At 34.4% G+C, this 24,666-nt stretch overlaps 1 protein-coding gene across 1 annotated transcript in view; it reads right to left on the reverse strand.

Annotated features, from left to right (window-relative positions):
- The window catches only part of WASL (WASP like actin nucleation promoting factor), a 66,502-nt gene that overhangs the window by 11,193 nt on the left and 30,643 nt on the right, over positions 1-24,666 (reverse strand). Inside the window, exons 2-8 of the mRNA XM_007982787.3 lie at positions 15,400-15,534; positions 12,751-12,837; positions 12,393-12,489; positions 10,729-10,752; positions 3,342-3,510; positions 2,572-2,614; positions 1,470-1,623 (exon numbers count right to left, since the gene is read on the reverse strand). Of these exons, the coding sequence (XP_007980978.3) occupies positions 1,470-1,623; positions 2,572-2,614; positions 3,342-3,510; positions 10,729-10,752; positions 12,393-12,489; positions 12,751-12,837; positions 15,400-15,534 (709 nt within the window). The remainder of the gene's footprint in view (positions 1-1,469; positions 1,624-2,571; positions 2,615-3,341; positions 3,511-10,728; positions 10,753-12,392; positions 12,490-12,750; positions 12,838-15,399; positions 15,535-24,666) is intronic.

Raw genomic sequence — 24,666 nt, forward strand, 5'->3', positions numbered from 1 at the left:
CTTCCTTCTTTAAAAAAGAATCAAGTACACTTATTTTTTTTAAATAAAATCAATTCACATTCAGAATTATAGCGCAGTATAACTTAACAGAATTCATTCACATTAATCTGTGCTAAAGCCCAAATATAACGCTTTCCTTTCAAAATGTAAGCCTTTGTCATCTAATTTACATTTGTACTTTCATAGTATAATGTCTGTATCTCTAAAAATAGTCTACAATTCTAGTAATGGCATTATGGGAGGCTGGCTGCTTCGCTGAAATGCTCAATTACTTATTTCAGAGACATAAACTAACGGGTTATTAACAAATTAACTGAGAATTTCTATATACTGCAAAATTGAAGTTATTAACAAAAATTACTATTATTCTAGCAGTCAGGATATTAGCATTCTTATTCTACATCAGTAAAAATGTAAGATATAACATGGCTGAGCATGGTGGCTCATGCCTGTAATCCTAGCACTTTGGGAGAGCAAAGCGGGAGGATCACCTGAGGCCAAGAGTTTTAGACCAACCTGGCTGACATGGAAAAACCCCGTTTCTATTAAAACTATAAACATTAGCAGGGTGTAGTGGTGCATGCCTGTAATCCCAGCTACTTGGGTGGCTGAGGCATGAGAATCCTTTACATCTAAATATATTGAGACCAGTACTGGCATAATGTTTATGAACTATATGAATCAATCAATCAATCAATCAATCAAAGTTGAAATGAACACTGGCAGTGAAAAAGGCACAAGTAAACCGAATGCCTAATCTAAAATGACTGTTAAGTTCTTCAGAAGAATGTTTTAACTGGAGCTTTTGCTTGACTACACTATTATGAGTATGCAAAAGCTAGGAAGAAGAAAAGAAAGCAGTCCTAAATGAACAAGGTAGCAAAGAGATGACTGTTACACTGGAAAATTTAGAGTATTTTATCTGCATTTTACTGTGCTAATTATTAAGACAAAACTAAAATACAAAGTCCTTTAAAAGAAATATCAAATCTTAAAAGGTTATAAATTGTGCTCTCAGTTACAAAAGAAAATTTTATACTTTATCCAAGAAAAAGGATTTGTATTTCAAAATTAATAGAAAGTTTACATTATTTATATTCTGAAAATATATTATTAATTAGAAAGTGATTATATTTAAATTACTACTTCTGAATTACAATAAAATCTGGCGGTTTATAGGACTCCTTAAGTAAAACATTTAGGCAACTATAAGTTTTTACTTTAAAATAGAATAGCTGGAAGATTTTGTATGGATTTTTATGAATAAAGACTTAATAAACAAAATCTTGTAAAGTTTTTAGTTATAATAAAACAATGTTAAGACGTAGTATGATGGGCCACATTTGTTGTCCAGAAACTTCAACACTCTACTCAAGGAAGAGTTCACATGTATGAATGTACCTGTTTTCCATGAAACTGACCTCAAAAGATTAAAACAAAACAGAATGCTGAATAGAGATAAAAGTTACCTTGCCTTCGCAGTTCATTTTTAACAGCTTCAACACCTCCTGTTTTTTCAATAAAGTCATATATAACTTTTGATGTTTCTCTGTCTTTAAGCTGTGCCTCTGAGATTCCACACATATCAAAAAGATTCTTCAATTCTGGATCCAAATTATTCAGCTACAAAACAAAGTAACTGCTAACTATAAAAATATATCCCAATTAAAAAAAACCATTAATTTTAAGGGTCATCTGTGTCCTTCTGAAATTATTTTGCCTTTTTAAACTTTTAACATGCTTATATTACTTACATGCTAACTAAACGATTTTACTTAAAAAAAACTGAACAGATAGATTTCTTATTTTCTTCTTCTTCTTTATTGTTCCCTGCCTTCAAAAAGAGGGCATCTTATCTAGATTCCTATTAGCCTATTCATGATTCAGACATCTCCAATGCTCATGTGATCTACCTTGTCCTAAGTATGTATGTAAAACCAGGAATACACACACAAAAAAAGTAAATTAATTTGAAAATCTGAGAGCAAGGATCTTCCTGTAATCCCAAGCATAATGCCCAGCACAAAGAGGTGCTCAGTATGTTTGTAGAGTTAACATTGTAGTTATGACAAAAATAACCAAAAAGATTCTTTACTCCAATCATAAATAATACCTCTTTAAAATAACGTATCCAAACGCTGATTAATTTTTGCCAGCAATTTCACAGGGCTACAAAACAATGGCAAAACTGCCAAAAAGAACAGGAGAATGAAAAGATCTACAGAATTCAACAACTGAATATTCAGATACTACTTTTTAGTAATTTGGTATACATTCCCCTGAAATTATCACTTGGCAGAAATGATTTTCTTCTCTTGGCTTTCAAAGCACAAGGATTTTATTTATACAGCGTATAAAGCCAAGGTACACAAACCTTGGTCTAAGTCTTTAGCAACTTAGTCATGAATGACGGAACAATAATATGGTGTTAAACCTTAGTCGCATACGTACATAAAACACAAGCACACTCAAACAGATACTAGACAGCACAAAAATGAATTTAAAAAAATCTAAAATAGGCCAATACATTTCCACAGAGTTATAATGTACATGATTTGAAAACATACTTACATCAAAGCCTGTATTTGGATCCCAACCAACATGTCCAATGTGCCTAAAGTAGAAAATAGAAAAAAAACCAGAAAAAACAAAATGCATAAAGGGCATTATAAACACAATATATATGAAATCCAATCAACATTTGGCTTTGAATTTTTGGCCTGAACTAATAGTTCTCACAGACATAACCATATTATGATAAAAACTACGTACAAAGAGTCAGAAGAACAGGATTCTAGCCCTGACTCTGCTACTAACTGAAACTTAAAATTTTTGTACAATCTCTCTCAGCATCTATTTACTTAACTGTCAAATTAGCGTAAGAGTCCAAGCATTATATATATGACCGAATAGGGGTTTCATAATGAGCTAATAAAATAATGCATATGAAAATGTTTGAAATATGTTATATAAATACCAAATGTTTTTACTGGCCCTAGGCAGTATCCATACACAATTCCTAAATGCTATTTTTAGAGCAAAGTGAGAAATCGTTTTTATGTTCAATAATTAGTTGAAGAAGCAACTTTATCTTATTTTTCTTTTCTCATGGTTGAAAAAGTAAATAAACTGTAAGATTCCAAGAACATCTATTGAGCAGCTGCCTTAAAAAAAAAGAAAAAAAAAAAAACTCCAATAAAGTGCATAGTTAAAACAGTATCCAAGTGATGAATGTACACACCCTCCCGAAAAGAAAAGAAAATTTTCTAACAAGTTAAAAATCAAGAACAGCAATGAATAAATCAAAAGTGAAGATAAAAACAACAAAAGAACTGTCTTACTGGAAATTGCTTGGTGTTCCTATATCTGCCTTGGTTAATCTCTTCTTTTTAGCTTTTCCTTTTTTCTTTTCTTTGGTATGGGAGATGTTGTTGACTTGTGGACCATAAAATCTATTTGTTGTGATTTCTGGATTTTTTATGTCGACTGTAGCCATGGGTAGATTAGGACCTGCAAATAAAACCAAATTATGTAGAAAGGATATAATTTAAGATAACAATGATATAAAATCATAATTTACAATTTAATTTTTTTTTCTGAAATAGGATTACTTCATTATAAATTATATTTTAAACTTCTATATTTTTCCATAAAGTGCTGCCTAAATTTCTAAAATCTGTAAGTTCTTAAAGAAATTAGTGTAGATGCACTATTTCAAAGCAAACTTACATTTTTATACCATTAAATTTCATAAAGAATATGAACTTCCAGCTAGAATTTAAATATAATTAGTCTAATCTCTTAAATTTTGATTATGATAGCCTCATACCCAACACATTGCTCAATGGTAAAGTGAAACGTATCTTGTAACAACGATAAAGAAAGTAAAGTAAGTGTCTATTTTGTTTTAAATTTAACAAAGAAATATAGGCTTAACTCTTTGTTTCAACTCTGTTAGTCAAGAGGAAAAAGGATACTTAAAATTATAACTACCATTTTTTCCAAAACTGGCATACTTAAGTCAAATGATCTTTTCCCCACCAGTACGCATACACCTTCACTATCAGAAGTATAGAATTCAAAAACTTAAAATGCAAAAATTCTTAAAGCACTCATCTTGTGCAAGAATCAACAGTAAAAATATCAAAGGCATCTTTCCATATTATTAATAGTATCTTCAGAAGTGGTATTAAATGTAGCACAAAACTTGTCTTACAATTCAAAATAAAATTCTTGATCTTAAAAGTATGAAAGTTTGAATGTGAAGCATTCAACTGAAAAATTTCTTAAAAATTCAACTACAGAGCAACGCATGTTCCTTAGAGATCCTATTTTTATATGTTTCTCTGACAAATCCTCCTATGAGGCCAAGTTTCTCTGAGGTGACTACATTAACGACCACTTCCAAAACATACGAAATACTATCATCGTTGTGTAGAAAATAATTTAACACAGCACACTTGAGACTGCTCTTCTTAGAAAGGACCACTTGCAAGGTTGGCCCTCAGTTGACCATTTGGGAAGTTGGATTTCAAGAGGGTTTCCACTATTCCCTGATAAGGTGGGCTTTTTGTGTCTAAATTGTTTGTGCTAACATTGCAGTTTATGTTGAACATCTACTTTCCTTCTGGGAGTCTGGAATCTTGGTAAGTGCAAGGCAGGGGAGAACTATGTAACCAGCCCCCAACAAAAACCCTGAGCACCAAGTCTCAAGCTTTTCCTTTAGACAACATTTCACATGTTGTCACAATTAATTATTGGAGGAATTAGGTGCAACCTTTGTGACTCCACTGGGAGAACTCTTGGAAACTTGTGTGTGGTTTTTTTTATGAACTTCATCCCACGTATCTTTTCCTTTGCGGATTTTGTTTTATATGTGTTTTCACTGTAATAAATGTTTGCCATGAGTACATTTATATATTGAGTCCTGTAAATCCTTCTGGTGAATCGCCACCTCTGAGGATAGTCTTGAGGATCCCCAACATAATCAATAAATGGCAAATAGAAATCTCAAGGATAATGTATATTAGGTGATTCTTAAAATCCAATTTGACTGTAATTCCTTAATTATGCCCCAAACCACCAATGTATCCTACTTACTAAAATTATCTGGGAAAAAAAAAAAAAAGTTTATTTACACAGGTAAATTGTACATACCCTATTTTCTCCCAACTCTACTAGATAAAACAAAGCTAAAACAAATTTATGAAAGCCATGTCACCTTATCAAAAAAGTAAATAGTCTAGAAAGGTATATTTTTAATATCACAACAATTCAACTCTTTTCCCTTAATATTCAAATCCTATTTATATATAGTATGTTAATAATCTTAAAGTTTTAGTTACAATTTCATTCAAAAATTCCATAGGAAGTTGCTGATATTGATAAGAAATAATTTTTGGAAAAAATGAGAGCTAGTGAATAATATGCATAAAACCATTAAAAGCTTTTTCAGTGCCCAGGAATAATCTGAAAAATAACTAGATCAGTAAGTAAAGGTGAGTTAAGCAGTACAGAATGACCTGAAAGGCTTATTAGGAATATAGGATATGAATTTTTAAATTTGTTCAGGTATCAGATTTTGGCATTTACATAGTTGTACAAAATAAGGACTTACTGAGAATACCCAGAATGTGGGGGCTAGAGGGTTGAATTGGGGTTACACTCAGACCTTCACAGACTTACCTGGTGGTCTGCTTTCACTTCTCATTCTTCCCTTTCTGCCCTCTCGCTTATCTTTACCAGCCAGTATCAGCAACACCATCCACAATAAGGATGCTACAAATTACTTTTAGCTTCTTATCTTTATATCTTAATACAATTTAAGAATTAAGACAAAATTAGGAGTATCAGAATTAGGTACTCCCTGGCCAGGCACAGTGGCTCACGCCTGTAATGAGCACTTTGGGAGGCCAAGGCAGGCTGATCACGAGGTCAGGAGTTCGAGACCAGCTTGGCCAATATGGTGAAACCCCATCTCTAATAAAATACAAAAATTAGCTGGGCGTGATGGTACGCGCCTATAATCCCATCTATTCAGGAGGCTGAGGCAGGAGAATCACTTGAACCTGGGAGGCTGAGATTGCGCCACTGACTCCAGCCTGGGTGACAGAGCAAGACTCTGTCTCAAAAAAGAAAAAAAAAAAAAAAAAAAAAAAAGATTTAGGCACTCTCTTTATTCATATGACTTTTCCTGAACTAAATAGTCAAACAGCAACTACAATCAGACTCACCAGTAAAATATAAAAACAGAAAACAACAAAAATATTTTCTGCCACTTTAGCTTATGTAAAAGCCATCTATTATACTATAGATGATCAGCAATGGAAACAGAGTTGGATAAAGTTAAGTTTAATGATTTAAATTATCCAAGCTACTACATTTTTGGAAAATCAGTTTCTTATAAGCTTGATTTATAACTCACTAGAGAAAGTAATTCAGTTGTCTCTGAAGAAGATTTAAGAATGAAGATAGGAACAAAATATAAGTGATATGTGAAACGAGTAACAATGTTTAACTCATACCGTAATCAGACTGTGTGTTTTCCCTCTTCCTCTACCCAAAAATCAGGTATGGATATATTATTATGCATCAACATTATCTCTTTAAGTCACTATAAATGAATTTCATTAGTAGTAGTTAAAACATTATTTTAAGTAAGCCTATAAAGAAAAATCCATACAATAGAGATATATAGAAAATTAGTATTAGATGGGAAATTAAGAGTTTCTTTTCAAAATCACCTTTCATTTTATTAATGAAAATGAAGGACAGTAAGAGTCAGGGGATCTTTATAAAGTCACACGATTAGTGACAGAAGCAAACATGTACTCTGGTATCTTGGTTCCTAGTCCACTACCCTTCCAATTAACTATTTTACCTCTTTTATTTTTGAGATGGAGTCTTGCTCTCTCGCCCAGGCTGGAGTGCAATGGCGCCATCTTGGCTCACTGCAACCTCCACCTCCTGGGTTCAAGCGATTCTCTTGCCTCAGCCTCCCGGATAGCTGGGACTACAGGTACATGCCACCAAGCCTGGCTAATGTTTTGTATTTTTAGTAGAGATGGGGTTTCATCGTATTAGCTAGGATGGTCTTGATCTCCTGACCTTGTGATCCACCTGCCTCGGCCTCCCCAAGTGTTGGGATTACATGTGTGAGCCATCGTGCCTGGCCAACTATTCTACTTCTTACACAAAAGTCGAACCACAAGGTGGATGACACTGCTAATTTTACAAATGCCATAATACATTCTTTGTTTACCAATTTATCAGTTTTCTTGGTCTATAGTCCAACAATTCATTATTCAATAAATATGTACTAACAACTTGCAGAATTTAGAAAAAAATGGAATTCTACACATTCAAGAGGTTAAGTACTTGGTTACTTCTGTTGACAATGGTTATTTACTTTAGGGTTTGAAGATGTCAGGAAATAAGTTTAAAATGGTATTCTAAAGCCAAATTAAATACCTGTTTCAAGTGACACACTAAAAAAAGTGAATACCTGTTTAAGGTATAGAGTCATTTTTAAAATAATGTAAAGTATATGAAAGATTTAGTAACAGAAATATGTACTCAAGTCATTTCTAGTAAAGTTTATTCCATTTATGAAATTACACTCATCCTAAGAACTACTATGTAAACATATAATGAAGGGGGGCTGTTTTCCTTCTTTTTTCAGAAAACAAATGACAAATTATCTCCTGATTAAGGACAACTGTTGCAGGAAAATGTTTTTAAATGTTCTTGTGAACAGACATGTCTAATTTTAAATCTAAAAGAACTCAAGTTTCCCATTAATTACATAAAAAACAAAGAAGCCTCATCAAGGTATAAAACAGTCGAAAAACAGGTGGCCTAGAGGCCTCTGATGTCAAGCAGTCACGAAGCTGGGAACAAATCATTGGAAAGCATATATGCTAAAATGTGAAATTGACCAATAAAGAAATTAGGAGTGAGGAAGATACTGAATTGCATTTTAGGAATGTATGTAAATTCCACAGAAAGTATCTTTTTAATAATTAAAATTTGAAAAGGTGTGGTAAACTGATAATCTAATCTAAGTAAGGATCTGAGACAAAGTACCTGCATGGCTACTGGAGGACATGGTACAGGGGCCCACTGCCACCTAGTAGTGGTGCACCAAATACAGTAAAGTAATAATGCTGCCTCCCAAACAGTGGTCTCCACTTAGAGGTGAAAGCAAGGTAGTTGAATGCAAAGCAGTTTTAAAATATTACAACTTGTATTGGTAATTATTTATTTCATTTTTTATTGTATATTAATATATTAATTCCATATTATATGTATATTTTATAAGTATACAAGTATGGGCAATACATGCTGTATAATTTTGCCCTTTAACAACACTATTAAAAAAAAAACCCTCCACTTATTTGATAAAAGAAGTCTGAAACCACTGAGCCAAGTGATTAAAACTAAAGATTTAAAACCAACAGCCAACTCAGAGAAAGAAACTACATTTAATTCTAAGTGGGTCTCTTAGTAGGGATAATAAAATTATGAAACACCACTGTTACATAAAGAATTTTCAAATTCTATCTATTCATGGAAACTAGGTGCCTCTTCAGAAATTCATTTTATAAATGTTCATCCCTCCATATTCACAGTTCCATGTCCATGCATTCCACATCCATGGATTCGACCAACTGTGGATTAAAAATAAAAATGGATGGGTCCATCTGTTCCAAGCATGTACAGACTATTCTTGCTATTATTTCCTAGACAATACAGTATAACAACTATTTACCCAGCACTGCTTCTCAGCCTTTTGGCTAAGATCAAATGTACCTAGCATTTACACTGTATTAGGTATTATGAGTACTCTAAGGAGGATTTAAAGCATATAGGAGAATCTGTGGTTATATGCAAATACTATGTCATTTTGTATCACAGACTTGAGTATCAATGAAGTTTCCTGTCCATGGGGGGGATCCTGGAATTGATCCAACATGTATACATGTATTTACAACTTTAATTATATTGTTTCTACAGCATCTACACTTTAAAATCTGGGGTTACTTTCCCCTAAAGTGTTTCCATGGCACCACTAGAAAGTCTTCTCCATTGGTACTCAGTACTGTATATACTCTCCAAACTCAAAATAATGTAACAAATTCAGAAAGGTTGAAATACTAGACTTATATCAAGGAAAATTTCCAATACTACATTGAAAGTTCACAGATGAGCAACCTGTAACTCAGCTGCTTCTGTTTCTTTTGCCTCTGACAAGTACTAGCTTATATATTCTGAGACATGATATTTACCCTGTGTCTCAGTTTTGCCTTCAAAATCATTTGGACATAACATAGTGGTTAAGGGGCCAGGCTCTAGAGTCAAATCATCTGATGCTGAATCTTGCTTCACTACTTACTAGTTATGAGATCTTGTTACCTATCTGTGCCTCAGTTTCCTTATCTATAAAAGAGATAACAGGAGCTACTTCAGAAGGTTGCTGAACAGTGCCTGGCAGATAGTAAAAGATCATTAAATACTAGTTGCTATTATTATAGTTGTCATCATCTTCATCAGAATAACTAGTATTTATTAAGCACTACGCTAAGCTTTGATTACTTCAATCCCTGTAACAGCCCTAAAAAGTATTAATGTTTCTATTCAAAAGAGAAAGCAAAACTATACAATATTTGTTACCTGTTAAGCACTACTGAAGGCAGTCAGGCATTTAAAAAATTAATAAGGTAAATAACCCAGAATTTAATACAGCAAAATTTGGTTCATGTTTCTGTATCAGGAAAAAAAATGTAAGGACAAAATCAAAAAGCAACATACCTGTTTAAAAGAAACAAACCCCAACAATCACCAATAGCTGTTAGATATTAAGAACTTTGTATTATGTAAGTTTTCCTTGAATAATCATTCTAGGTTCTGATAAAAGGATTTGAGATGTGATTTTAAAAAGCAGCAGCCATTTTCTCTATCATAATAAAGGGTCCTGGAGAATGGTTCTTTACCTTCACAGAGTCAGGGACCTCATTTAAACAGATGAAAGCCATGGATCCTCTCTCTCCAGAGAAAAGAACATATTTAGCACATAATTTCAGGGACTTTATGAAGTCTAGGGTAAGAATTTCTACTCCTGGACTTTATCTTTTACTGCTTTTACTCTCTGGTATTCAATATTTTTAAAAAAATGAATTCATAATACTTCAAGTTGTCATTATCAAATTAAAGAGCATTATATGCAGCTAAATTAGTTCTAAATACACTATAACAGTAGGTGTTCATTCTGAAAGGGGCTTCATGTAACACATAACCAGTGTTAAATAATACTTTGAAATAAGAATGAAAGATAAATCTTAAAGTAGGAAATTAACAAATATGCTAGACAAAATTTACTGCCTCTAGGAAAAATGTTAAGGCTAGATTGTATACTCAGTCAACTGTGAATCCAGAATTAAGATATAAGTATTAGTGATCTTCACCCTATGTATTCTTTCTTCATGTCAGAAAAATATCGAAGAATATTGTTTCCTAAGTCTCATCTGTCAGTCATTAATTAAAAAGAACACAATAAACTGTATAATTTGATCACAGATACTAAATATTACTTATTAATGTATGGTACATGTTTTCACAAGGATTAAGATGCAATAGATACTAAATATTACTAATGTATGGTACACGTTTCCACAAGGATTAAACTGTCATCTAAAATCTTAAACGATTAATAATTGTCAAAAAGCTTACCATTTGGGGGATCTCGTCTTTTCTCTGTTAGAAAATAAATTAGAAGAATATTATTAAATATATGTAAGACAACATCAACATAAAAAAATTAATTCACTAAACTGTCTTATTCCTAAATTGATGTATGTGTGACTAAGAAAGATTTTTCAGAAGACCCGACATTTAAGCAGAGATCTAAATAAAATAAGGAAGGGAACAATATATTCAAAGGCCCCAAGGAGGGTGCAACATGAAAGAACATCATGAAGGCTGGACTGTAGTGAGCAAAAGGCACAGTGAAAGGAAACAAGTCAGAAGGAAAGACCAGGACTAGATCATGTAGGATTCCCTAGGCTGTGGTTAAGGACTATAGATTATATGTGTATATGATAGGAAGCTCTTACAGAATTTTAAATAGAGAAAGTGATATAACCTAATCTACAAGTTTACTCTGGCTACTGTATAGAAAAGTGATAGTAAAAAGGATTAAGTAGCAGCAGGGAGACTAGACAGAGAGCTAGTGTAGCAGTCCAACTGACAGATCATGGCGGCCTGGATTAGAATGGTAGCAGCAGAAATGGTAAGAAATAGTCAGACAGGACAAGTTTTTGAAGGCAGAGCCAATCTGATAGGACTTTGATAGGATTTATGAGGGACCATGGTGAGCCTGAGGGATAAGATGGAACAAATGCCTTTTACTGAAACAAGGAAGATTAGTAGAAGAATAGGAACAGGTCTGAGTGGGGCTAGGGTTCGGAATACAGGACATGGATCAAATATTCTGCTCAGACGTGTTAAGTCTGAAGCAGACTTAACAAAGGCTTAACTAAAGGCTATTGTGTCACTTAACTTGAGTAGACAGAGTCTGAAGGTCAGGGAAGATGTGTCAGTACTGAAGACAAAACTTTGAGAGTCATCAGCATACAGTTTTTGGAACCACAGGACTGGATGAAAGCACATGTTCATTCTCCTGAAACTGATCTGCTTAAGATGATTTTGGAAAGGTTCCCCTTTCCTAGTCACCCTTCTCCACTTTACAAGAGAAAGGCCTGGTACACTGCTGTCGAACAATAGTTCTATATCAATTAATTTAAAGCTTTATACTATCCTGCATTGTTCTGTAATTGTTTTATATGTGTTACACAATAAACAGGTTCCTTATGGGTTTTATAGTATATAGTATTAGGAACAAAATAGAGAGACAAGGCAATGTTTCTAGATCTTGTTAGCAACTCTGCTTATTTGCTTCTAAGTTTACCTAAAGTCTTTGTTTACAAAGTATAAAATACTTTTAAAACTTGACAAACAATGCTATCACAAATGCAAAATTAAAAGTCAATACATATGACATTTTATCAACAAAAAAGGTTATTGGAATGAGTCCTTCAGTAAATCTAAAAAAAACAGTTCTCAAGAAAAATATTATTTATTTTAAGGTAATGACCACCAAATTTTTTTGTAAATAGTAAATATTTTAGGTAATAGTTTAGGCTTTGAGGACCACATAATCACTGTCATCACTATTGAACTGTGTTGTGGCAAAAAAGTAGCCAAACACAACATGTAAACCAATGAATATAGCCAAGTTTCAGTAAACTTTCATTTACAAAAACAGGAAGTGGCCCACACTTGTCCCATGAGCATTAGTTTGCTGGTCCAATTTAAGTAATTAAAAAAAGGGTTACCAGATTTCCTTTGTCGGCGGCCCAACAGGTCTGTAACTGCTTTTCGGAATTTTTTTGCTTCTTCTTCATTGGCAAAATTAAGAGCAACTTGACAAGTCTGAAATATTTTCATCACAAAGCAGAAACAACAGAATTATGCTTTATATAACAGCTTTATATCATAAAAACAATGAGCAAAAGAAGTATATTTCTAAAGAATGAAAGGTTAATTTTACTAGCAGATAAGACATTATTTCATCTTCAGCAAAAAAATAAAACAGTAAATTGAATTTGATCTTTCAATAAGGCTCTATAAATAATTTGGATTAGAAAAGGCAAGCAATGAAAAAAGATGGTAATAAAGAAAAATATGACTTACATCTCCAGCAAAGGTATGAAAATATCCTCTAGGACTATTATATACAAAGTTATTGTATAGCTCTTGTTCCCACAATAGTTTCCCATCCTAGAAAAAAGTCAAAAATTAAAATAAGAACTACCAAAACATAATCTCTAGGAATAAAACAAAGCAGATGACTTATATTAAGATAACTGTTTATATTAAAAATAACTTTTACATGCACACATGCAACATATTTATAATATATAAATAGTGTCACATAATCTAATCAGTAATTTCTTAAAACTGTAAACACTGGATAACATGTCTTTCATAAAACCTACATAATCAAGTCAGTTTAATTCAGCTAAGATATAATCTCCCTAGCCAACCATTTCCAAATTCAGTTACTTGGTCAAATACATAACCAGAATAATTACTAGGTCACCAATGTTACATAGAAGGAATAGGACACTTTTGTACATGAACTGATTATCAAAGCACAGTTCTACCACCAATATTTAGACAATGTACTATCAAACACTGCAGGAATACTTTATGTTCTTTTCCTCAATTTTATAGATGTGGGAGGGTCAAATATACCTTCCTTGTACTGCTCATTAACCATCTTCAAATTCTTAACTTTTGCAGAGTACCTTTCTAATTACATACTGGTATAAGTAGTATTAATCATGATGCAGAAAGAGACTGATAATTAAAATGTATCAAGGTTAAACTATGGATTAGAGTGCCATGATGACTGCCATATCTATTGTCATAGTATAAAAAATATGTTTAATCTTAATACCAAAGGTGAAGAATCATGAACATTCAGCAATTGGAAATAAGTGGTTAGAGAAACATAGTCATTGCCCTATTCAGAAATGCAAGGTTCTACCCAGACCACAATTTAAAAATATGTACAATACACTGTTCACCCATGATAACCACTGCAATGGAATTCCTTTCTTCTTAGTGGAGTAGTATGCATATGCCATTTCTAAATAGTGCTTCTCAACGGTTATGAGAAATATGTCAAAGTACTTGGGGGTTTCTTTCAAACTCTGTATGTGTTCCCCACCCTCCAGAATCACTGCCATAGTAAGCCACTGCTAGTGACTACTAGTAAGCCACTGCTAGTGACAGAAGCATGTCATATCTCTCAGCTGTCTTGGAAGCAGACTTTAAGAAGCACTAATTTAGCCTGGGACTGGTGGCTCAGGCATGTAATCCCAGCACTTTGGGAGCCTGAGGCAGGAGGATCACTTGAGTCCAGTTCAGGAGTTTGAAACCAGCCTGGGCAAAACAGCAGAACCCATCTCTACAAAAAAATACAAAAATTAGCTAGGTGTGGTGGCATGTGCCTGTAGTCACAGCTACTCAGGAGGCCGAGGTGGGAAGACTGCTTGAGCCAAGGAGATCAAGGTTGCAGTAAGCTGTGCACTCCAGGCTGGTGATAGAGCAAGAGCAAGACCCTGTCTCAAAACAACAACAACAAAAGATGCACCAATTTACCAAATACCATAACTAAGATCTCATTTAAACTCAATGAAATACTTCAAAACAGACCAAGATGGTTATCTGATTTTACAAATAAAGCTGAGACCAGGGGTGTAAAAATCTCTTGACTGTTATCTATCAGGTCATATTAGTGCCCAATAGTTTAGAGGTAGTTTTAGTTTTTTGTAATTAAAATCTCATTCCATTATTGTCACATATAAATATTAACCATGGAGGCTTACTTACAGAAAGGTTTTTAAAAAATAATGGAGACTTCATCTTAGCAAAATGATGTTTTTATGACAACTGTAAGAAATGAATATCTAACAAAAGGTATCCAAACTATAGCAATGTGATTTATGATTGGAAGTGAGGGACATAAAGCTATGAAAATCTGAATATATTCTATCATGAGAAACAACATAAGGAAAAATGAGTAGCAAACAGATTTTTACAGATATTGAAATGTTTTAAACCTGGGCTAAATAATAGTACATACTGAGCTAAAATATTATTTTGTTTCCTGAATAGACTATGTATGCTATTCTATAATGAACAAGATAGAATAAAAGAGTATCATTTAAAAAATACAGAGTGTAGAGAAAGCACAAGAACCAATAGGCGTAATTAAAAAAAAAAAAAAAAGGCTTAATGCATGGTAGCAGTAGAAAGATAAAATAGGAAACTATTCACATTCTGGCTTCAGACATGTTCCCATTTGGTCATGATTTCCATATGTCAATATCTAAAAACCAAGCTTCACGCTTCTAATATCAGTTTATGTACAAATTTAAATATCACATATAGGATAATCAAATCTAAACTGAATTGTAATTGATATAGAAAACCTAGCTGGGCGCGGTGGCTCACGCCTGTAATCCCAGCACTGGGAGGCCGAGGTGGGCGGATCACAAGGTCAGGAGATCGAGATCATCCTGGTTAACACGGTGAAACCCCATCTCTACTAAACATACAAAAAATTAGCCGGGCGTGGTGGTGCGTGCCTGTAGTCCCAGCTACTCGGAGGCTGAGGCAGGAGAATGGCGTGAACCCAGGAGGCGGAGCTTGCAGTGAGCCAAGATGGTGCCACTGCACTCCAGCCTGAGTGACAAAGCAAGACTCCGTCTCAAAAAAAAAAAAAAGAAAACCTAATCACCTAGTTTAAAGTGAAAGCAAATCAAAGCTCACCTTAATGTCAAATATTCTTAAAAAATAAGATCTCTGTGGATTGTCCTTAACAAGACAAGCAACACCACTGCACTTCTTTGACCACATACAGTTCCGATCTGCTGCATATAACTGCACCACTGCTGAAGACATAGTCTGCAAAATATAAAATTTATAACCATTAGGTTCAAAATAGTATGTAGATGATCACAGCCCCTGCTGACAGCTTGACTGCAGCCACCCAGCTAAGCGGCTCCTAAATTCCTGATTCACAGAAACAAGGAGATAATAAACATGTATTGTTATTTTAAGCCACTAGTTTTTGAAGTGATTTCTTATGTAGTAATAAAGAACTAATATAACAATCACATAACAATAATTACTGAAAACATTTACTGATGCTTAAAATGTGTTAGAAAATGTGTTAATCACTTTTAAATACAGCCTCATTTAATTTTTATTACTATGATAACCTCATTTTATACTTCAGAAACCCGACACTAAAGAGGGTAATTTGCCTAATACCACACAGCTAAATGGCGGAGCTGAAATTCCAAATTCAGGCAATCTGCGACTTCAAACCTAGCATTCTTACTCCCCCCTATTATACAGTTTCCCAATAAAGTGAACATTTAAGCAATGAAGTAGTAGTATTAGTAACGGCTAACTTCTATAAAGCAGTTAAGCACTTATCTAGATAAGGACTGAGTCAAACGTGAAAGCAGTATTACCACCCTGGAAGGCAGATTATAATATCTCCTTTCTAAAGTGAGTTTAAGATTTTAAGTGATTTGCAGAAGGGGCCACATAGTTTTAATGCTATACTGAGGATATGAAAAAGATCTGAAAGATCTCAATTTTACCAAGGATAGTCCCTAAATAGAACCCTTTCAGATGTATAAGAGGGAAGCCAACTGGTTACATGCAATGGACACTTTAGGGCATTAGGATTTTCCAGTACACCATGTTGCCACCTTCCGTCTCAAGACTGTATCATGAAAAGGTATAAACTAATTTTATCCTAAGTTAAGTTTATTTTATAACTAGAATGTAACTATTCAACCTTCAGTTACTATGAAAGTGATACATATATATACTGATAAAGCACTTACAAATCCTCTGAAAGCTGTAATTATGTTTTCTGATCCAGTAATTTCACTTCTAAACTAAAAATTAAGAAAATCATTTAGAATATACTTTGCATTTTAATGTAAATATAAAAATAAAGTATTTCATATAAATATATATATTTTTTAAAGAGGAAGAACTGAAATAACCTAAAATAGGAGCTGATTAAGTAATTATGGTATCTTAGTTCAATGGAATTGGGCTCTGTAATAAAAAATAGACTACATTAAGATTTGGAGATACGCTGTTTAAGGTTTACTTAACTACGCCTGAGGGGTGCCGCCCTCTTTCAGTAAGAGGAATTCTAAAGAACAATTATATGCACAAACCTTTTATAACTGGATACTAAAGTCAGAAATGTAAGATCAGTATACTGTGAGGATCAAAAGTCCATAAAGACTTGCTCATATAACAATGTTCAATGTTATGTTTTTTTTTTTTATTATTATACTTTAAGTTCTAGGGTACATGTGCATAACGTGCAGGTTTGTTACATATGTATACTTGTATACTTGTGCCATGATGGTGTGCTGCACCCATCAACTCGTCAGCACCCATCAACTCGTCATTTACATCAGGTATAACTCCCAATGCAATCCCTCCCCCCTTCCCTCAATGTTATGTTTTTAACATTACAGACCAAACTCAACCTTGAACTTCACACACAGTACTGAGCAGGACACAAAGGAACAGAAAAATTTCTACAAGAGTCATTAAAAATTACAATAACTTAAAAACAAAAAATGTGTATACTGGGACACTGGGTTTCAAAGAGAAGACTGAAGAATGTGGGACATTTTTTGGCCTGCTCAAAACACACTTGTATTTGCAAGTGTACAATCTCAGGATGACAGCGTCATAGGCATCCTGCTGCCAGCACTGAAAACTTCAGAAAAATGGGTCTTGCATACACTATCTAAAGGTATCAAATACCAGGCTGAATAATTCAAAAATCAAACAAGCAAATTTGTTAGTTCTAAGGAGAATTCATATAAAGTCTTTTTTAGTATGGTACTATCAAAAGACATTCATTTCTAAAAAGAAAAGCAATTAGGAAATTAGATGTACCAAAATGAAGATCTAAAAATCTCCCCACTTTTTACCAGAAATCAAGAAGTAACAGCTCACTAAAAAAAAAACAAAAAACAAAACAAAAAAAAAAGTTATTCAATAGGGTCTGAAATTCCATTATGAAAATCCCCTTGCTAGCCAAAGGACTAAATATTCATAATGTTATAAATATTCATGTTGTAAAACACCATGTGGCTATATATGTGAACTTTAAAGAACAAAACAAAACAAAACAAAAAAATCCCAAACTAAAAAACATTTAAACTTTTAGATAAACTTAATTCTTAAAACACCTGCTTAAGAAATAAAGACTAACAAAGCTATAATTTTTCACAGACAGGATATTGCATTATAAACATTAAAACTAAAAAAAACCACAACTATTCGAAAGCAATTTTCAGTAACTGGATTTTCAAATATTTGCTACACTCTTATTATCAGTCTAAGGGTCTATTTCATTAATTCTTACCTTCAGTCTGAAAATGACATACCACAGTACCTTGTAAAGCCTTTTCTAATTCAGAATAATTACAGTGAATATGAGAATAACTAGCATACATTTAATACAGTATATTAATGCTAGACAATATAAAAATAATAATCCCCACACTCTAGATTGACAGTGACTTAATTAAGTTTTTAAAGACATTCCTTCCATTCCTTTAGGTAATTACAATGAATCAATTCCATTCCTTCTTGCCTTTTGTAATTAAGAAGATATTAATGAAAAACAACCTAAGAACAAGTGCTTAGGAAGGAAAATCTATTTCTTATTACCCTAATAATGTTAAGGTTAAAATCTGCTAATTAAAAGGAAAAAAGGTACTGTATCAACTTTGGTAGAAACAGAACCTGCCGTCTCTTGTGTATTCCTGATATTTCAGTACTGAATAACTGTAATAACATATTCATTCTTAGAACTTTGATGATCAAGGGCAGGAAGAATACGGGGGATGTATTCTAGGAAGTGAATTCCCTCCCACTGTCCTTCTACCTGGCACTTCCACCTCTTTTGAGGTTGACTCTGCAACAGTCTACTTGAAGTATTTCTCTGATTCCTTAGGTTGAAATGACTTTTTTGGGGGGGGGCACATTTCTGAAGTACTTGTTTGTGTACCTTGTGTTACTGTTATTCCACTGGTCTTATTCTAAATCAGAATAATTTTCTGTATTGATTTCTTAACCACTAAAAAGACTGCAATTCCCATAAGCACTTAAATTAGTTCTGCAAGCTTATATTTCCACTCCACCTATACTTTGTCCCCAAATGAACAAGTATTTGTTAAAAACTACATGTTCTGATTTTGATAATAATACTACAGTAATAAGAGAATGACTCTGATTTTAGGATATGTAAGCCTGAAATATTATAAAGAGGCATTATGTCTGCAACTTATTCTCACGTTATTCAGAAAAAAAATAACATGCATGTATACACACATAGAAAAAAAACATGGTAAATGTAATAAACATTTGGCAAATCTGGATGAAGGATATATAGAAGCTCTTTGTACTGTATCTGCAAGTATGAAATTATTTCTAACTTTAACAAGCACAAATGATTCATTAAAATGTATGACTCTTAGCTCTCTTTCACAACCACAGCAATCCTGAGAAGGGGGTCCTCTCCCCAGAGCCATTACTACCTCTATATATGTTAGCCACTGCTGCAATGGCCCAAAACTAAGAAAACTCCCACTTCCTCCTATTCCCTCTATATGTATACCAACTTTCTTGAAAGTTCTATCCTGAGTAAGACTTAAACCACAAACATTCAGCATTTCTACTGTTTAAATTCCTTTCACATTTTCAGAACAACCACATTATGTAACAGGTCAGAATAAGAATTTTAGATCAGGAAAATAGGTATTTCTTTGACTACAGAATCAGCTAGACAAGGAAAAGACTAGAAAATACTACGAGTCACAGGGATCCTTGAGTTTAGCCATCAACTGCCTACAACAAATACTAAGATGACTTAACACTGAATAACTGTCTACAATTATTTTAATAATCTAATAAATATACAATGTTGTTAAAGAAAATATTTAAAAATATTTTCTTTCTTTTTGAGACAAGGTCTTGCTCTGTTACCCATGCAGGAGTGCACTGGTGAGTGAAATTGCTCAGCACAGCATCAAGCCCCTAGGTTCAAGTGATCCTCCTACCTCACCCAGCCTTCTGAGTAGCCGGGACTACCAGCACACACCACCATGACTGGCTAATTTTCTAATTTTTTTGTAGAGATGCGGTCTAACTATGTTGTGCAGGCTAGTCTCGAACTCCTCACCTCAAGTGATCCTCCTACCTTGGCCTCCTAAAGCGTTGGGATTACAGATGTGAGCCACTGGGTCTGGCCAAAAATATTTTTTCAATAAATATTCAAAATACACTAAATGTGGGGGGAAAGTCATATGACTTAACAAAATAAAGCATTTTCTATGATCATGTTGGCCCAGATTAGCAGTCAAATACTCCAACTTTTATATGTACGCATGTATCCTAATGTGTATTTGGCCTCAAATGTCTGAAAACTAACATTGGAAAATCCATTCTAAGTTTTCTCATTATATAAAAGCTAAGATTTAAACACATTCCTAGATGTTCTGATGATATATTTACATGAAATGACCTATTATTACTCTGAATATATAACTGGCCCTTGAACAACACAGGTTTAAACTGTGTGGGTCCACTTACATGCAGGTCTTTTTCACTAAATAGTCAGGACTCCATATTACAGGGTTCTGCATCCACAACCAAATGTCGATTGAAAAATATGGTTATTAGCAGGATGAGACACACACAAAACAGGAGGGCAGACTTTTCACATGGGTGGGTTCTGAAGGACCTCAGTATGTGTGAACTTTGGTATCCGTAGGTGGTCCTAGAACCAATCCCCTATGGATACTAGGATATGACTGTAAAATTTTAATCTATACATTATAAAAAGTAGTATAAAAGTAAAGAAATGCAAAGAATTTGGTTGAATTCTTATAGTTTATTATGCAGTGATCTCACGAAGCAATGCTCTAAATAATTAAAGTAGCAACACCTGTTATATGCCCACCTCAAAAACCCAATACTGAAATAATAAATTTAAAAAAAACCAAAACAATGTATCTGGCAGGGAACAACAACTGAGTGGTATCAGTAAGAACTATCCAGGAAAAGAAAACATAAAAATTCACTTTGGAGAGAAGGGATCTTATCACCTGGTAATTTCTACAATGAGAAGTAACCAGAAAAGAAAAGAGAAAACAAACAAAAACAGTACAGAATTTATAAAGAATATGGCAGTGACAAAAGACTCCACAAGAAATAATTTTTTAAAAAAGCAAAGCTGGAAGAACGAAGGAGGAAAACCACAAAAGCAAAAAGTAACCAACAGAATCTCAACAGTGAAGAAAAATGGAGCCAGATAAAAAGAGCTGCTATCTCAGGGACCAAACACAAAGAGTCTTTTAGATCTTAGCAGCTTTTCAAAAAAATTTCTAAGCCAGACATATTTGTTCACCAAATGTTTATGAAGAACCTACTATGTTCAAAGGACTAGGATAACTGGGGGTAAGGACAGGAATGAAAATGACAGCAAATACAAAAATGAATTAGACAGGGTCCTCATAAAACATCTAGTTAATGGGAAGACTGGCATTAGTAACTATTAAAATGCTACTAGGAAAAATTAATATGCAAGAAAAATTAAAATCTAACTAGTGTAGGAAGGCTTCCCTGAGGTGGTATCTTACCTAAGAATGAAAAAGGGTGAGTTAAGTGAACAAAGGGTTGGTGGGGGGCAAGTATGGAGGAAATGGCATTCTAATCAGACTCATCAAAAAACATCCCACCATAGGATAGTTTGGTGAACTGTGTGGAGTAGGGAGTAAGAAAGAGAAGAAGGGCATGGAATGAAGACACAGATTTAATGTTAAAGTAATACAAAACACAGCTCAATTCTGTGATTTAAAGAGATAAACAGCCATATACGGTTTGGAAACTTTGACTGGAGATTTGGTACAGTAGCACATCATTCCTGTAATGGCCCTTGATTCAAATTCTTATATATTCTCTTCTTCCACTTATGCTGGATTTATCTATGTGACTTGTTTTGACCAAAAAGACATTGGTAAATGGAAGGAGAAGCGGGAATACTTGTACCCTGTAGCCTTGCCCTTTTGGAAGAGCTGCCCTAAAACCTGGAATCAAAGACCACATGGAGTGCAAGGCCCTAGTTCATTTCAACTGTCCTTTCTGAGCCCAGTCCCTACATTCTGGTGACATTAGTCACCAGCAGACCAATCACTCAATCTACAGAATGAGAAATATGTTGATATTGTTATTAAGTCACAAAGTCATTAGGTGGTTTGTTTGCAACAACAGATAACAGATGTAGGGGATTGTTTTAATATACTAAAAGACATATGACCTATAAGAAATGGCTCTACTTCTTCCTCCATTCCATTTCTACCAGTATAGTTAGGACAAATTTTTGGTTACAAATCATAAAAGTTTTAGACCTCCCTTCATTATCAGTGCACATTCCTGTTTGGAACCATTTAAAAAATAACTTAATATACAAAAGCCATATGGAAAGGTGTGTGCTAGACAGCAGGCTTAGGTCATTCACAACCACACACCAATCTTACATACTGCCTATGATTCAAATTCATACATCTAGAAAACTGCAAATTATTATGTGGCATAGACCTCTAGCATTACCAGTAAACAATCAAAATTAGATGTTAAAACTAAAAATGGCAAGTCTTATTGTATTCTCCTTAACTTTCTACTACTGGAACGATAATCATATATAGATAAAAGTGAGAGGACTGCCGATCTCATTATAGACTGGGTTATATTTGCAAACGGGTGAGGACACTGTGTTAAAGGGTAGCTGATAGGTGTGGCTTATTCTCTTCTGCCCTACTCTGTAACTTAAGTGGATCTACTTAAAAGGAGTTTTTCCTCTCTTTTCTTCTGTCTCCTTTTCCTTCTGTTTCTTGCAAATTCAGTTGGATTATGGTAAACCTTGAAATTTGGTTCTGGATTTTCAGGGAATGAAGTTGGAAAGGAGGTACCCTAGGAGTCCCAGGTCACCAATTAAGTTTTTTTTTATTTTAATTTTAAATTTTTTTTAAACGGAGGCTCACGCTGTCACCCAGGGTGGAGGAGTGCAATAGCACGATCTTGGCTCACTATAACCTCCGCCTCCCAGGTTCAAGAGATTCTCCCACCTCAGCCGCCCAAGTAGCTGGGATTACAGGAACCCACCATCATGTCCAGCTAATTTTTGTATTTTTGTAGAGATGGGGTTTCAGCATGCTGGCCAGGCTGGTCTTGAACTCCTGACCTCAGGCAATCCGCTTGCCTCACCCTCCCAAAGTGCTGGGATTACAGGCATGAGCCACTGTGCCCGGCCCAAAGTTTAGCATTACTAGTGGAGTCCCAAGTCCTGATAATAAGGGGAAAAAACAGAGAAAGAATACAGGAAGGGAGGGAGAGTGCGACTGCAGGATGGAGAGAGAAAGAGGGAAAGAGAGAGAGGGAGAGAGACAGAGGGAGGCAGGAAGGAAGGGGGAGAGAAAGATTTTTGTTTTTTAACTTTGCTACTACTCTTCTGTGGGAAGAGTTTGGGATGAGAGGGTGAAAAGTAGTTACTGCAGTTGCTGGTGGGATGTGGGTGTTCCTGAACGCTACAGCCAAATAGCACTTAATACCATTTCACCATATATTTTATCAATCATATAATTTAATCCCCTCATTTTACAGATGAGCTCAATCTATTTGTCAGAGGTCACATATTATACAGCTTTGGATGCATTTCCCAATCAGCTGCTAATTCTATACTCAACATACACTACATAATCAGTGATTCATCCCAATTCCTAATTTGTCACATTTTTGCCCTATGCCAGCTAAATGGTCCTCCAAGAATGATATATCCTTAATATAGTTGTATTCCTCTAACGTTCCCTTTTGGTTTGTTTTTTTACCTTAATTTTGGGGCAGGGAAAACGGCAGGGAGGGAGAGGTTGTGTTAGTGGTTGTAGAAAGTAAAGGACTGCTGGTGCATGAGGAAAAAAAGGTGTTTATGAAGGAAAAATCTCCAAACAGACATTAAGTTGTTTGTCCTGGGGAAAAGAGGTGAACTTACGATAAAGCTAATTAAGTTTAAGTTTCAGGATATTTTACTTGGTAGAGTCCCTTACAAGGCTTGGATTACTCTCCTTTGGGACACAGGACCAGCATCAACTGTAGCCCCATGCCTAGGGGATCCTCTTTAACTATCCCTGAAGATGAAAGTGGTATTTAAATCAAGGATGCACTATCTCTGTATCTCCCAGCTCCTAGCAGTGATGCCCCATTCCTCTTGGACCACATAATGCATCCAGACTCAATCTTTAACCCAAAGATTTGCATGAGTGTTGCCCAGCTCCTGCTGGGTGTGACATACTATGATCCAACTACATGGACACTTCTGGGGTCAGGAGCAGTGGTCCAAACAAAGGAGATATAAAGTTCTCCCCAGGCAAGAAACACGTTTTACGTAAAGTGAAGGAAATTACAGATGTGCTATTACATTACTAGTAACTGGTTTCAAAACTTTTTTTTTTTCAGCTTCATAACTATCAGTAGGAAATAAATTTTGAGCAAATATGTTAGAGCAGGGGTCTTTTTCTGTAAAAAGCCAGATATTTAATACTTTAGGCTTTGTGGACCATATGATCTCTTTCAACTCATCCACTGTTGCACACAAACGCAGCCAGATAATATGGAGATGACTGTGCTACAAAAAACTTTATTTATAAAAACAAGCAGGCTGAATTTGGGCCATGGTTGGTACTCTGTCAAGCCTTGTGTAAGAGGAAAAGATTCTTCCTATAGAAAATATAAAACTGTCATTTAAAGAAGAGTTGAATGAATATATGGCCACAATAGGTAGGAAAAAAAGTACCAAAGAGGTATAATATATTGGACTGTTAATTAATAGTAAACACAGTAAGTTATAATAACAATAAGCTATTTGTCTAAATTTTGTGAAGTTTATGGCATTTATTTGTTGTGATCTTTTTTCACATCAAATAAACA

This window comes from Chlorocebus sabaeus, chromosome 21 (genome assembly GCF_047675955.1).
Source record: "Chlorocebus sabaeus isolate Y175 chromosome 21, mChlSab1.0.hap1, whole genome shotgun sequence".
Taxonomy (NCBI): domain Eukaryota; kingdom Metazoa; phylum Chordata; class Mammalia; order Primates; family Cercopithecidae; genus Chlorocebus; species Chlorocebus sabaeus.